Source organism: Petaurus breviceps, unplaced genomic scaffold, assembly GCF_028583685.1.
Source record: "Petaurus breviceps papuanus isolate PSGF00001 unplaced genomic scaffold, PetGlider_PUasm1.0 164, whole genome shotgun sequence".
Taxonomy (NCBI): Eukaryota; Metazoa; Chordata; class Mammalia; order Diprotodontia; family Petauridae; genus Petaurus; species Petaurus breviceps.
In genome coordinates, this window is record NW_027185735.1 from 15,415,699 (window position 1) to 15,431,824 (window position 16,126).

Below are 16,126 nucleotides of genomic sequence, written 5' to 3' on the forward strand. Positions count from 1 at the left end.
CATTTTTTTTCTTTTTTTTTTTTGGAAGGTAATCAGGGTTAAGTGACTTGCCCACGGTCACACAGCTACTAAGTGTCTGAGTCTGGATTTAAACTCAGGTCCTCCTGACTCCAGGGTCAATGCCCTATCCACTGTGCCACTGTAAGGGTTATGGGATTTAAAGATCTTCCATGCCCCATTGGACTTGCTGACATAGCAGGAAGGGGCGGAGCAAGAGGAAGCAGAAGCCAAGCTGGAGTTCCTGTGGTGGCTGGCGGTGGTGGCGACGGTGGCGGCAGCAGCAGAGGCAGTGGCAGCGGCAGTGGCAGCGCGAAGCCCTTTTTGAGTTAACCAGAATTTCTGCTAAGGACTCCTGCTGAGGACTGCCAGGGGCCGGAGCTGCTGGGAGCACGCTTCCTGGACGCTGGGTGGTTGCTGTGAGTGGGGAGAGGAGGACCTTTGCCTGAGGTAGCCTGTTCTGTTTTAAAGGCTTGAAAATGTGGGTGCTTTCTACTTTATCTACCTGTGCCAATATCATAACTACTCTGATGGCTTTCACTTTCTGGTTTTGGGACTCAGTCTTTTGGTATCTTAATAAATTTTCTAGTTTATTTCCCCATATGGCAAGCATGATGTATTTTGTGATGGATAATTATATCAGCATATTTGTAATCTCCATAGGCATTGTGAATATGGCATTGCTGATACAGCCACCTAACAGTCCCTCATTTATCTTCTTGCTCTCACTTGGTAGTAAGAATCTCAGAGCTGGAAAGGACCAAAGATTTATTATGAATGAAGGCTATGAAGGCCCAACAAAGGTAAATGACTTAGCAAAGCAAATAGCTAGTTAGCGGTAGAGACAGAATTCATCTCCTGACCTTCAGTGTATTCTTTCTAACCTACTATCCTGCCACCATGAGTTTGATTCCAGGTACTTTGCCTCCTTTTTCTAAATTGTGGGCATCACTTAGTTATAAAGTTAGAAAGGTTGTAAGTTTGGAAGGGGCTACAGAAGTAATCTAATTCAACCCCCTAATTTTATAGATGAGAAACTGAGACTCAAAGAGGTCAAATCATTGCCTGGGATTAGATTCCTTCCCTGCATCAATCCGTACACTTATTCCTCTGGGAAGAGACACCACGTCTGGCAGTGAAAGTCAGTTCCAGGAGCTTGAGACACTGAAGCCTTGGAAGGACTTTACAGAACAGACCCCTGAAGGGCTGAGAGTGTTTCTCTCTGCTCCTCACCCACAAAGGCCATGGTGTCTAGCAGCGATTTGCCCAGAGGGAGATGTTCCTTGTAGCGTTTCAAGCATCCATCAGCTGGAGAGCATTTGAGGTATATCCGAGATGTATCTCGTTGGGAGCAGGGATACATGCAGACAGACATTCTGTGATAGGAAAAAGCATCTCCCAGGGACTGATTGGCCTTAGTTTACCTGATGATGGCTTCCTTTCCCACCCTCCCATCCCCATGTTGGACAAAGCTGTCCTTGGGACTTTGTTGGTCTTGGCTTTTCTGTTTTCTGGTCATCTAGGAGCATTAAATGTACCCAACCATACATGGTACCCATGACTCTCAGACTTGGTGGGTGCCTAAGACCACTTGAATCGCCAAACCCTGAGGACAACCAATCAGATGTTTCCAGGTGGATATGAGGGGGCGCCACGTCCAGAGAAGCACCTGTTCATATATATATTTGTTGTATAATGTCACTGCATTAGGGCAAAATATACCTTTGTCAAACATTCAATGACTTAAAAAGTTTTCATCCCACTCCTTTTACCCCAACATTGAACCCAAAAGGTTCTGGTGTTAGAGCCATGTCTCCCACACATGAATTCTGAGACTCAATCACTTATGGGAAGAAGAAGCTCCAAGATTATATAGCTTAAAGAGTTTATCAAGTGCTTACTATGCTCCAGGTACTTTGTTAAGTGATAGGAATACAGATACAAGCAAAAAGAAAACAGTTGCTACCTCAATAAGCTTATATTCTAAATGAGGAATATAACACAAGAGATGGAGTTCAAAAGGGAATGGGGAAAGGAAAAAGGTGTAAAAGTCTGGAGAACCAGGAGCAGAGTCAGATTAGAAGAGAGTGTAGCTATCCTGGGCATTTCCTTAAATAGATGTTCTGAACAGGAATTCACCAATCAGAGGAAGAGGCCACAAGAATGGAAGCATCTACAGCATGAGAATGTAGCTAGGCCAGAGGTGTGCAAGTCCCCAGAACATAATGAGAGGGTTAGACTAGACCAGTACTAAAGCACCTTCCGGTTCTTAATTCCTACGTTCCTTTTCTCATAAGAAATATTGTCCTCTCTCCAAGTCCATGAAACCCACACTAGCCATGTACGTGTCTCACTTGTAGAAAATATGCTGGTACTCAGTAACCACATCCAGACAGACATTCCTGTCTTTCAGCAAAAGAAGTCTTCATACCTAAGGCTTCTAGTAGAGCTAATGGTCTGAATGCAATAATGGTGCTGACAAGGAGATGGAGACTTGTCTTTTTTCTCTGAGATTGAAAAAGAAAAGGCAAAGACAGAAGGTTGGAGAGCTGGTTACAATCAAGCAGTGAGTGAACCTGAACTCTCTAAGGGAGGAAAGCATGGGAAAGAGAGCTCCATCTCAGAGGAGTCATCTCTGAAAATACACATTACCAAGGCCTCTAATTCAGGTCAGTCTCTCTCTCCACAGATCCATGGTAATTGGTACTTTTGAAATTGGTAAATTTATCTCAACTTCAGGCATCCCCTAAAAATCTGGGATAGTGGCACACCAGAGTTAGACATGTGTCCAGTTTAATTGAGGCTTAAGGGATATCCATTGACAGTCAATCAGATGATTTCCCCTGATTCCAAAATATACCCTGGGATTTAGAATAGAACAGTAGAGGAGAAGCAGAACAATGAAATGAAAGAAACCTAAATTTGGTACCCAAAGATCAGAGTTCAAATCCCAGGTCTGTTACTTACTTATGTGACCTAGGTTCAACTATTTAACTTCTTCTCATTTCAATGTCTTCATCTATTTTTAAAAAGGCGGGGGGAGGAAGGGGACCGAAAGGGGAGGTGATTATAGTGGATTTTTGACTAAATCAGAGGGGGTCTGCAGGTAGATTTTAGAGGGGTTCATTAATTTGGATGAGAAAACGTTATATCTTTATTTTCACTAATCTATGGTTTCTTTGTAATCCTATGTATTTTTGTTTTATGCATTTAAAAACATTAGTTTGACAAATCATGTGATGTTCATTGTTAAGTCGATTTTTCATCATGTATGATTCTTTGTGACCCCATTTGGGATTTTCTTGGCAAAGATACTGGATTGGTTTGCCATTCTTTCTTCAGTTAGTTCATTTTACAGATGTGGAAATTGAGGTAATCTGGGTTAAGGGATCCATAAACTTCAGCAGACTGACAATAGAATCCTTGAAACAAAAAATAACTAGATAAATTTCCTTCTACCTGCAATTGCTAAGAATTGTGTACAGAAACAATGTGGTATAGAGGAAAGAATATGAGACCTGAATTCAGGAAATACTGAATCCCAGCTCCAACATTTATTAGCTGTGTAACAAAGGGCAAAGTCACATAATCATTCTGAGATTCAGAACCTCATCAGTAAAATGGGGATAATAATAATTAAATGCTTTGTAGTGTTCTTGTGTAAAATGGTGAAATGTTTCGTAAACATTAAAGCAAAATATAAATTAAACATGAGTTGTTATTATTGAGGACTTGAGCCAAGCCCTATAAGAGAAGTGGATCCCAGACTTTATGAGATATCATTAAGTTCTCATAAAAACTTGCACTAACCAAGCAATAATAATGTTTAGCTTTTATCCTGCTCAGATAAAGAGACCCAAGCATTTTATGGACTAATGATGTGTCAAGAGTCACCAGTCGCACACGTGTGAAATGACTGACCTCATAAGATTCTGCATTGTCAAGAAACAACAAAAGCATTAATACGATTGACCATCTCTGACTTCAAGGTCAGGACGTGGTTCTTAAGGATTTGGGAAAAGTGACAGAACAGCAGAGTTGTGCCAGAGTCAGCTTTTCCTGGCTCTAGAGAGCTAGTTGTTAAATTTTTAGTGTGAGCATTTACATCTCCAGAACTAACAATACAAATTAGAACTTGATTTGTTGTTTTGTTGATTGTCTGAATTTAAGAAAGAAATGGTGAAAATGTTAATAAGGCAGATTAAATTTAAAAGTATGCTGAGTACATTTTTTTTTCCTGAAGAACTAGTTGTTAAACATTTACTAGCACATTTCTAAGTGTCCTTGGTTGCCAAATTGCCCATGTGACATTGGTGAGCAGTAGTGTAATGATACCATGCTAATTAGTATACCAAAGGTAGGCTTTCTTCAACATTGAATTACATTCCAATTCATCATTCACAAATCCCATCCTCTATACTTCTTAGGGACTGAGAAATTTTGAAAATATTGAAAAGGTATATATTAGGAGAATTCATTAACTATTAAATCAGGATCTTACTTTAAAATCAACAAGCAATAAAGCATATTGTCAACACTGAGCAACAGTCATTGTGGTCCTCCTCTATAACCTTTGGGAAAATAGAGCTTATTGTAGTTCTTTCTGCCGGGTTAGCTTGGATACTGCCCAGGAAGCATTTTAAATTAGTAAGTTAACTCTTTTTCTGTAGTGAGAACCCCTAACTAGAGGGTTGCCTAGAGGGCTATTCACATCTAAAAAAACTTCCTAAGCACTCATGCTACCAGCTTGTATTATTAGTGATCTGGACCATTCCCTACTCTTTCAGCCTCATTTTATAGCAAACAGAGGACATATTTATCAAGTATTTCTAAGAATTAAGTACGTAAAATAGGGAAGGACTCAATACATTAGCAAAATTGGACATGTAATGGGTTTGAAAAGGGTATAGTGAACATAAAAATGTAAATTATGCCAACCTCAATAAGTTTCACTATTAATGCCTCTCTGGTTTCTTCTTTTCCTAAGGAATACTTTTCTGTTTCCAAATCTATGAAAGCCACACAGTCCCTACAGACACCCCCCCTTAGGGGAAAATGTGACTAGTTCTTTACTTAGGGAAAATATGTTTGTGTTACCAATCTAAGGATCTGAGATTTCTTCACTATGGTTACTTAATCCCTCCACCCATGGAGTTTACAACTTCTCTATATTTTAGCAAACCATGAGTTTCTGTGACTGAAAAAAAAAACCTGTTGGCCAACCTTGGGGAGGTGAGCCTCTCTAAACTTAGCTAGGTGGGTACTCCAAAGGTAGATGGGCAGTCAATTGTTAGAATGTGTTAAAAGATTTCCTGATTGATAAAACTTGGCAGAGTTTGTGCTCCACTAACATAATTTTCATCTATTTGGGTTCTTTTGTTGTTCTTGTTTTGTTTTAGCAGGCAATTGGAGTTAAATGACTTGCCTGGGGTCACACAGCTATTAAGCATCTAAGGCCACATTTAAATTTAGATCCTATTGACTCCAGCCACCTAGCTGTTTCCACTGGAAAAACTTTCAAAAGTTCAACATCACTTCCATGCCATGACTATGTATTCATGGTTATGTCTCAACATTTCCCATAAATATTTATTTCCATATTTGGGTTGACTATTTTCCCCCTTTTAAAAAAAGTTTTATTGATTTACTTTTCCTTTTTTTTATCATCTCTTTCACTTCCCATTGACCACTCCCCTCCTCCCAATAGAATGATCCTTTGTAGTAGTCAAGAGAAACAAACCAATGCAATGACCATGACTGAAAACTTATATCTCATTCCACAAATATAGTCTAAGTCTAGCATTTTCCTTCTGAGAAGTAGAAGGCATGTTTCATCATCAAGCTTCTAAAGTCCTGATTAGTCATTGCACTGATCAGAATTCTGAAATCTTTCACTAATATTTTCCTTTACATTATTGAAGTTGTGAAAATTGTTTTACTGGTTCTGCTTTCTTCAGTTTGCATCAGTTTATATAGCTCTTCCCAGATTTCTCTGAATTTTTCATATTTATTTCTTATGTTACAATTATATTACATTATTTTAATAATAACAATTGCCATAATTTGTACAGTTCTTCATGACTACAGAAAGTGCTGCTACAAACATTTTTCTATTTATGGGAACCTTCCCTCTGTGTTTGACCTCCTTGAGGCATATGACTACCAATAGAATTCCTGGATAGTGTGTGTCTTAGTCTCTTTTTAGAGTATAATTATAAAATGCTTTCCAGAATAAGACCAATTCACAGTTCTACCAACAATACATTAGTGTATCTGTGTCATAGTCTCTATTTACCATTTTTGTCTTTTATCATATTTACCAATCTTATAGTTATGAGAAATTTTCCTAATTAAAAACTTCTTTTATAGTTGCATTGATTTTGTTTGTACAAAAGGTTTACAATTTGTGTCATAAACCTTGTTCATTTTATATTCGATGATCAACTCTACTTCTTGTTTGGTAAAGAATTTTTCTTCAAGTCCTAATTGTGTAAAGAACTTCTTTCCATTCTCCTCTAAGTTTTTTTTTTTACCTTAATATATATTAGGTCATATATCCATTTGGAATTTATTGTGCTATGTGGTATAAGATGTTGGTCTAAATCTAATTTATGCCAGACTGCTATCCAGTTTTCCCAGCAATTTTTGTCCTTACCGTAATAGTTGGTGTTGTTGGGTTAATGGAATATTAGGCCCCTATATTCAATTACTTCTGAGGTTTGCTTACCTAATCTCTTCTTTTGTTGATTATTTATTTTGTTTTATAAGACTGAAAAATTGTATAAGGAAAGAACTGTTTAATCTATAAACCATAATTTTTTATCATGAGTAATATTGTGCAGGGTCCTCAGTAAGTATCTGTTAAAGATGACTTCAGTTACTTTAACAGTGATAGTAGTGGGGGTGACTAGGTGGTACAGTGAATAGAACACTGGCCCTGGAGTCAGGAGGACCTCAGTTCGAATCCAGCCTCAGACAGTTAACACACAAAAAAACTAGCTGTGTGACCTTGGGCAAGTCAGTTAACCCCCATTGCCTTACCTTCCCCACTCCAAAAAGCAAGGAAAAAACCCAAAAACCCAAAAAACACAATTGACATTTTGAACCTGGTTATACCAACACAAGAGCAACAGTTAAAAGCCACAGTTAAAAGGATTAAAGCTTTGGGGAACTTTGGGGGAGTCATATTATTGAGGTCAGATTTGTGAGAATGGTTCGGGTGTGAAAGAATTCACTTAGACTTCTCTGTAGCCATCAGGAGCTTTATTACATGAAGCAAATGGACTTTTTTTTTTTTTTTACTGTAGCCATGGAGCTGAGTAAAAAGGTAATGATATTTGGAAGGCCCAGGTTTATAGAGACAGAAAGCTATGCAGCCGGTAGGATGATGATATAATTTTATAATTTCTTATAGTGGTTGAAGATTAGGGATAAAGGCAGGGAAACACAGGTTAAAATTATGGATAAGGACAGAGGGACACAGATTAAGCAAGAAAAAAGCAATTCTTTGGTCTTACAAGATAAGAAGTCTTATGGTATTTCAAGATAAAGGAAAAAGAACTTTAGGATGTCCTTAAGCTCAGGAGGGGTCTCACAAAGTACTGGAAAAGCAACTCTAAATATTCTTTTTAACCTTTAGGGTACTGTTTGTATCCACATGGATAGATATGGTTAGCTTTGTCCCTACTGTCCTCACTGGGTCCCCCTCCTCCCCCCCATGTTGGACCCTGTGATCCTGTGTGTCTTTATGCAGTATGGATTTTGTATCTTAAATCTCCACTCCTTTAGCTGTATGATCCTTGGTATCTTTGACACTATGAAGGAACCTTGATATCCTTCTGATCAGGTTTTTTAGTGTAAGTTTACTTGGACCCCAATCCAGCCCCCAGCCCCAGTGATCATTCTCATCACTAGACCCTATTGGCAAGAAGATAGCCATTATTTGTCATGAACAGTTAAAAAAAAAATTACAGTGTCTTCCTATTTCACCCTGGAGAATGCAGTGGCCAATAATGGGCCCAAACCCACTGCTGATTGGTAGAGAAACTATTCTGTTTCGGACTTGAGTCAGTTCTCCACTCTTTAAGCAGCCTAGTGGACTCACCATATTGATGTTTGATTTAGGGCAGATAGGAGCTAAGCTTGAGCACAACCGCAGCTCACAACCCCAGAGCTCAAGCAATCCACCAACCTCAGCCTCCCCTAGCGGCAGAGATTACAGAGAGCTGCAAAAAGCTCTAGCTTCCAAAAAATCAGTCATCTTTGTGACTACTTACTATGTCCTGGGAACTTTCCCATATTGCTTACCAGATCCTAAGGGCCCTTACAGTACCTAAATGTTTCAGTCAGAGAATCAAGATGATTTTCCAATATCACTCTGGGGAGGTTCAAATCCGGATTCTCTCCTTCCCCACAAATCTCTGATTTTCATTTATTAGCAGAATTCCAGCTGCTATAGTCTACCTCTTTCCACACTCATCCCAATCTCTCCTGATTTAGGAGAAAGAAATGTTACAAGCAAAGTCAAGAAGAGAGAGTAGAAGTGGCCTGACTTGCTTTGCAGAACACTTTAAGAAGGGAATAATTAACGTCTAGATTCATTCAAAGAGAAGTCTGAATGCCCCAATTTGCCATAGTATCAGTGCTTGCAAATCAAATGCTACATATCCTCCTGGGAAGGATAAAGAGGCTTTGAGGAGACAATAGTCAGTTATGGAAGCCTTTATTAGCAACAACAATAACAGAAAAGGTATAATCTCTGGCATTTACCAGGCAATAAGCTCTTTAAATGCAAACAGGAACTTGCATATCTGAACCAACAGTGCCAAAATCTTTACAAAAAGAAAAAATGCACTGGGCTGACTGGAAGGAAAAAAAACTATGATCTAGAGAAGAGGGCCTCCTTCTCTCAGTGTAGCACCAAGGGGGTTAGTAACTAGCAGGCAGAGTCTTGGACAAGATCTGGGCCAGGAATGGAAATGGGGTCTCCAGAGGAACAAGGAAACCTGCTTCAATGCAATGACTGTCAGCAGGAAGGTGGTAGACTCTAAATGCAGAATAAGGCATACATTGAGATACAAGGATAATGAGTTAATTTGTTTTGTTTCTTTGCTATAAGGGAGGTTGGGAATAGCAAAAATAAAAAGGAAAGTTTTTTTTTTAAATAACATTTAACAAAACATTTTAAAAACATCATAAAACACCATCAGAGACCCCCAAAACAATAGTGCAAGAGAAGATGCCCCAGTACAATCAGTTTGCCCACTGATGTGTATTCCAGGATGCCAGTTTGCCTATGTGTGAATATCAAAGGGTCTGTGGGAGAGAACCTGTTGTACTTTTTTTTGCTGTGTCCAAGGGGGGCAGATAGGGTCAACTGCATTGCAAGAGAGCTTAAGTGCCTCTTGGAAATACAGGCCTTGTTAACTTGTCACCATATGAAAGAAGACATTTTCACAGTCCCTAATAGCCAAAGGAGAAAGTGTTCTTTGTACAGAGACCATAAATCCTTTATGACCAAGGTCACAATATCAACATGGGTGCCTTCTTCTAATTATTTCCTAGGTAACTACCATCTATTCTGGATCTTTCTCTCACACTAACCACCTGTCAAATTATACTAATGTGATTGAGACATTTGCTTGGTGGGGGCCTGTTTGTCTGGGATTGTAAAATCATAATTTCTCAACAGTTTCCAGAAAGATGAGATCTTTTGCATCTTCATTTCTTTACTTCAGCCTGTGGTAAAGAAGAAACCGTGGAAGTAACTGAATCCTGCCCCAGCCCAGCACATGAGTGACTCAGTAATGCCATCTTTTGTTCTTCTGGTCCTTCTGCTGGGAAGTTCTCTGTGGAATTCTAGCCATTGTTAACTAGGCTAGATTGGAATTCTCTGGAAAAGGGTCTGCAATTGTTTTGTGTGTTCAGTTGCGTCTGACTCTTCATGACACGATTTGGGGTTTTCTTGGCAAAGACGCTGGAGTAGTTTGCCATTTCCTTCTCCAGCCCATTTTACAAATGAGGAACTGAGGTAAACAGGGTTAAGTGACCTGCCCAGGGGTCACACAGTTTTTAAGTGTCTGAAGCTGGATTTGAACTCATGAAGATGAGTCATCCCTGATTCCAAACCCAGAGCAGTCAGACACCTAACTCACATCAATTGCTTTACAAATAAAGGAAACTGTTTGAATCATCTTCCATGATGCTAAAAAACTGAGATGGAGAGGATACAATCAGAGAGAAGTCTTTCCTTTGAAGACTATAAGCAGAATGGGACCCTCATGTGGTTGAGACTAGGGTTAGCTCCTGACCTCAGGGCTTGAACTAATGAACATTGGGATGATAGGAATGAATTATACTGTGGAAAACCAGAAGGGTGATTACAAAATTTGGGGCTCTCCTTTTGGTATTACTAGGATACCCTGCTTTGTATAGATAGCCTGTAGCAGGATTTCTATCTGACCTGACCACAAACCTGCTACACCATTTTCCCCCCTTTCTTTTCCCTTCCTTGGATCTGCTTTTTATATTTCTGAGAGAGGAGAGAAAAGGGAGTAGGGCTGCCCAAGGTGGTGGAGTGAAAAAGAGGGGGATATAATTACAGGTAGGATTTGAAATTTACAGTTGGAAGAGACCTCGAAGACCATCTAGTCAACTGTCTCATTTTATTTTATTTATTTATTTTTTGTTTTTTTTGGAGGGTAATTGGGGTTAAGTGACTTGCCCAAAGTCACACGGCTAGTAAAGGTGTTAAGTGTCTGAGGCCAGATTTGAACTCAGGTCATCCTAACTTCAGGGCCCGTGCTCTATTTGATGGGGTGCTTGGGATCTATGTCTGTAAAATCAATTTGTAAACTCAATCTGTAATATCAGTTTGTAAAATCATTTTGTAAAACCAGTCTGTAAAATCACATTTCCCCCTTCCCAGCCTCAGAGCATTAACTCTGCCCCTTCCCCCTGCTAGCACTCTTCCCAGAAACAACTCACGAATTGTTTATCTCTGCTTGGAACAATAACAAGCTACACCTATGAATTCTTCACTAAACCATCTATAAACATTTTAGCTTAGGCAAATGTTATCTCCCCTTAGTAAAGTGGGCAGCTGCATCCGTGAATCCTTCAATGCGCTGTCTATAGGTTAACTCCTTAGCCAATTATACACATACTGAGTCTCCATTAGCCTTGGTTCGCAACATCCATCTTGTCAAACATGACAGTGATGGGTGGCAGACTAGGCACTTGTCAGTCAGTCTTGACCGTTAGCTGACTCAGTAACATTTCAAGCCAAAAACCACACCTCCAGGTAGCTCCTACTGGGGCTATTTCCTAGGGAATTATGGGCAATACTCCTGCACAGTTGACATTAAAAGTTCATGTTCCTTTAAGCATTGACCACTCCTTAACTCTTCCCTAATCCCACCCTTACTCACCTAGTTAGCATAATTGACACATGATTTACTGTCTCCACTCCTTAAAAACTATGCCTATGTCTTCTTTAAGTTTGCAGGTTCCCTAAGAACCCCTGCCTGCTGTAAAGCATAACAATAAACTTTTACAATCTTGACTTCAAAGAATGCTTGAGCCTAGTGAATTCCTTCCATGCTAAGTAACAGGGACTCGTAGATTAGAGCCCCTGTAAAACCTATTGCCATCCCCCCATCATATTCACTGCACCACCAAGCTGCCCCTGAACTGTCTCATTTTAAGATACAGGAAACTGAGACCCAGGCAACTTTTGATTTGCTGAAGATTGCATCAAAGGAAAGATTTGAAAGGAAGATTTGTTGTCTTCAACAAGTCACCCTCAGTAAACCACCTACCATCATTTCTGTACCCCATCAGGGAGTCAGTGCATTGTTGCCAGAATTTTACTCAGTTTTCTGGTGCACCTGTGAAGAAGGGGAACCACTCTTCCAATCAGGGCCAGCCAACACAGACTAAGATCCTTAACAGAGGACTCTCATCTCATAGCAAAGAGGTGATTTTCCTTAAGATCACTTAGAGGGACAGCTAGGTGGTGTACTGAATAGAGCACAGCCCTGGAGTTAGGAGGTCCTGAATTCAAATTTGACCTGAGACACTTAACACTTACTAGCCATGTGACCCTGGGCAAGCCACTTAACCTCTGTTTACCTTAATCCACTGGAAAAGGAAATGCAGTATCTTTGCCAAGAAAACCTTATGGATTGTATGGTTTAGAGGGGTAGAGAAGAAACCAGTTCTCTGGGGAAAATAATGTATGACCAATATACTTTAAATGTAATCTTCCTTATTAACATTATCAATTACTTTCTTGAGTTGTCAATCCACAAAATAATAAATCCAGCCCTGATTTGTAGTGTTTGACTATATCTGAAGTCTAAATGCTCACACTGACAAATTTAACAGAGGTTTTCTGGTAGAGTGAGATAGTGCTAACAGACCCCTTTTATACTAATCTGTTCTCTAGGCCAGATGAGAACAATCTCTTTAACATAGAATTTTACATGTTTGTGAGCAGCAGGCAGAATCAAGGCCAAGGCAAAAGAGCAATGAAAGTCCTAGAGGGGTTAGAGAGACAGAAACAAGAAAGAAGCAACTAGGTAGACCAGTGGGTAATAGAGGGTTGGGCCGGGAGTCAGAGAGATCTGGGTTCAAATAGAACCCTAGATACTTATTAGCTAGGTGACCCATACCAAGTCATTTAACATCTGCCTCAGTTTCCTCATCTGTAAAATGGGGATAATAATACCTACTTCCCAGGATAATTTTGGGGATCAAATGAGACGATAATTATAAAACACTAAGCACAGCATCTGGTACATCATAATTGCTATATAGATGTTAGCTATTAAGAAATCAATCTACAAAATGTCAAAGGAAAATTCTGTGCCTCATATTTTAGTGAAAGTCTGTTAGAGGTAATTTATTAATATACAGACATTCCTACTTGGAGAGAGATCCAAAATGGGGGAGTTTTTTACTACTGATTGGAATTCTCTCTGATCCAAGCAATGTCCACTTACATTTTTGACATGAAAAAAAAGCCAAAATTCCATAGCAGGAAAAAAAATAAAGGTTCCCTTCCAAGTAGAGTCATAGTAATGTTAATGTTGAAGTAAAAGCTTGGAGTAGATCTGTCTTCCTGGAAAATTAAAGTGTTCCCCTTTTCAGTCAGATCCAGCTTAAACAAAAGCCTTGCCTCTCAGAATTGGTATATAATAAACTAAGAGACACTTTCATTGGTTAATGGAGGAACATTCCCTCTATCTAATCTCTTTGAGGAACTAAGGACACACCCTATCTTTAAAAGAAGTACACACCCTATCCTTTTTGGCTCCAGGTTCTAGGACATTAAGGGAGGTTTGGAACTTTGGGCTAGAGATACAGTTGCAACATTAATTATGTTTTATAACATACCTGAGGCCAGTGTGTTATATGCTTCCACAATGGTAAGCAAGAGTTAGAGTGTCACTAACTTAGTGACTCACTAACTAGCCTTAGGAACTAATAAATTCTATTTGATTGATTGATTGGGACAACCTAACCATGAATTGTGTACCCTTGCTCTAGGCTTAAGCCCGTTGATCAAGAATAGCTGTGAGGCCCAGAGAGCCAAACTCCCTACTTGCATTTTTCAGGTAGGAACATTTCCTTCTTTATTTCTGGGAAGCCAGTTATAACTTCAAATGCTTGTCAGTCAATTGACACACCTAGCCCAGAAAGCTCTTTCTGCTGGCTCTGCATTTCCTTTTCAGTGTAAAGTTATGGATGTGTATGTATATGGGGCCAGCTAGGTGATACAGTGGATAGAACACTTGGGGGCTTAGAGTCAAGTTCAAATATGGCTTCAGATACTTGCTAGCTATGTGACCCTGGGTAAGTCACTTAACCATGTTTGCCTCCATTTCCTCATTTGTAAAATGAGCTGGAGAAGGAAATGGCAAACCATATCAGTATCTTTTCCAGCAAAATCCCAAATGGGGTCACAAAGAGTTGGACGTGACTGAAAGGACTGAACAATAAGAACATGGATGTGTATTAGGTGTAGGATGATAGAAAATATCTTGTCCAAAGAAAGATTTGAACTCATGTTCTCTGACTCCCATGATTTTATACTGTGCTTTATCTAACAGATCCTTAGTATCCCACCTACTATTTTTTCTGTGCCCTATGAAAGAAATGGAACATTGCTGGTATGAGTAGCATGTCACCATTCTAAACCCAGTTTAGAAAGGGTGGAGCATGAGGGAGTATCTCTGCTTATCTATTTCATCCAAAGGACTTTCACAATCAAATTAACTCAGGCTGGAAGTATCTTGGAAGATTTCCTAGAGGAGGTAGAATTTGAACTACTGACCTTGGAAAAATTGAGTTTTTCCCAGTTGATTGATGAACTGCAAAGATGGAATGTGAAGACCAGCTGGGCAAGCTAACAAGCCCAGTGGTGGACCTTGAACTGAACCTTAAAGGATGAGAAGGACTGGAAAGAGAGGAACTATTTTAGGTAGGAGAAGCAACTTGAATGGGGTAGGGGGTGGGCGGGAACAATTAATTAATCCAGCCTTATGGAAGCAGATTGTATTAACACAAACAGGGATCATTGAGAGATATGAAGCCAGAGAGGTAGAATATGGAGCCAGATTAGAAAAGGGATTGAAAACCAGGAAGAGAGGAGTTTGGGTCTGATTTGGTAAATAGTTGATAGTTACTATTTATGTTTTAGCAAAGGAGTAACACAATGAAAGTGGTGTTTTAAGAAGATTAATTTGTCAGGGATTTATAGGGCATTTTGAAATAGGAAGAAACTGGAAGCTGAGATAGACTAGAAGACTGTTACAATACTCCAGGCATAAGGAAATGAGGTTCTGAAAAGAGATTGTATCTGTGGGACTAGTGTGTATTGAGGGGATGAAGGTGGAGAGGGTATAGCACCAATGGAATATTCACAGTGCCAGTGGTCACTATAAATATGCCTGCATAGTGCTCAATCACAAAATATAACAGATACTCCATATAGAAAATAGAAGCAAAACATTTATTTGGCCATCAGAAAACTGAATCCCAAAAGCTGATTCTGAAGAGGTTACCCATTAAGAGGGTTAGGGTTTCTCTGGAGACCCCAAAATACCAACACACTGGGTCCTGCCAAATGAATTCAACTCTGTATTCTTCCAGCCAAAGAAAAGTAAAGTTTATTGAAAGTTTCCGGTCAGCGGAAGCGTGCCGTTTTCCTTTTTGCTGTAGGAGCGACTCTCTTCATGTCGAAATGGGCAAGTTCATGAAACCCAGGAAGGTGGTGCTGGTCCTGGCCGGGTGGTACTCTGGGCACAAAGCCATCATCGTCAAGAACATTGATGATGGGACCTCTGACAGGCCCTACAGCCATGCGTTGGTGGCAGGTATTGATCGCTACCCTCAAAAAGTGACTGCAGCAATGGGCAAAAAGAAGATTGCCAAGAGATCAAAAATCAAGTCATTTGTGAAAGTTTATAACTACAACCACCTCATGCCCACCAGATACTCTGTGGATATGCCATTGGACAAAACAGTTGTCAACAAGGATGTGTTCTGTGACCCTGCACTAAAACATAAGGCAAGGAGGGAGGCCAAGGTCAAGTTTGAGGAAAGGTACAAGACAGGAAAAAACAAGTGGTTCTTCCAGAAGCTATGGTTTTAGAACTGCTGTGTTGGTCAGTAAATAAAATGTTTACTAAAAATGAAAAAAAAAAAAAGAAAGTTTCCCATATTGGGTAGACTCTTAAGGAGCCTAGGTATCTGTGACACTTGCATTGGACAAGCAGGTCAGAATCATCTGACACAAAGTAAGTCTGTGCTAGGTCATTCTGTGGCTCTTTCACACCACAAGCTGTGAGATGGGGTCTTATATACAGAAGGTTGTGGGAGGAATCTAGGAATGTTCTAGAGGAGGAGTTAATGAGGTAAATGAGTGATTAAGGGTGGGAAGTTGCTGATGGCTACCTGGAGACTACAGACAATTATGGGCTAGGCCAGTTCAAGGGTGGATTGATATTTTGATAGGCTCAAGGGTGGGAAGTAGATGGACAATGGCAGGCTAGGCTAGTCTAGTAATAGAGGTCTGGACCCAGCCACAAAGTAAGGCTTATGGCCTCATGCAAATGCTTCATCA

The 16,126-nt window shown here is 39.8% G+C and overlaps 1 protein-coding gene across 1 annotated transcript; it reads left to right on the plus strand.

Moving 5' to 3' along the window:
• The first annotated feature begins 15,146 nt into the window (after window positions 1-15,146).
• Window positions 15,147-15,714, plus strand: LOC138156986 (large ribosomal subunit protein eL27-like). The gene has a single exon (XM_069082422.1). The coding sequence runs from the start codon at window positions 15,245-15,247 to the stop codon at window positions 15,653-15,655; it is 411 nt and encodes a 136-aa protein (XP_068938523.1). The 5' UTR covers window positions 15,147-15,244; the 3' UTR covers window positions 15,656-15,714.
• The last annotated feature ends 412 nt before the right edge of the window (window positions 15,715-16,126 follow it).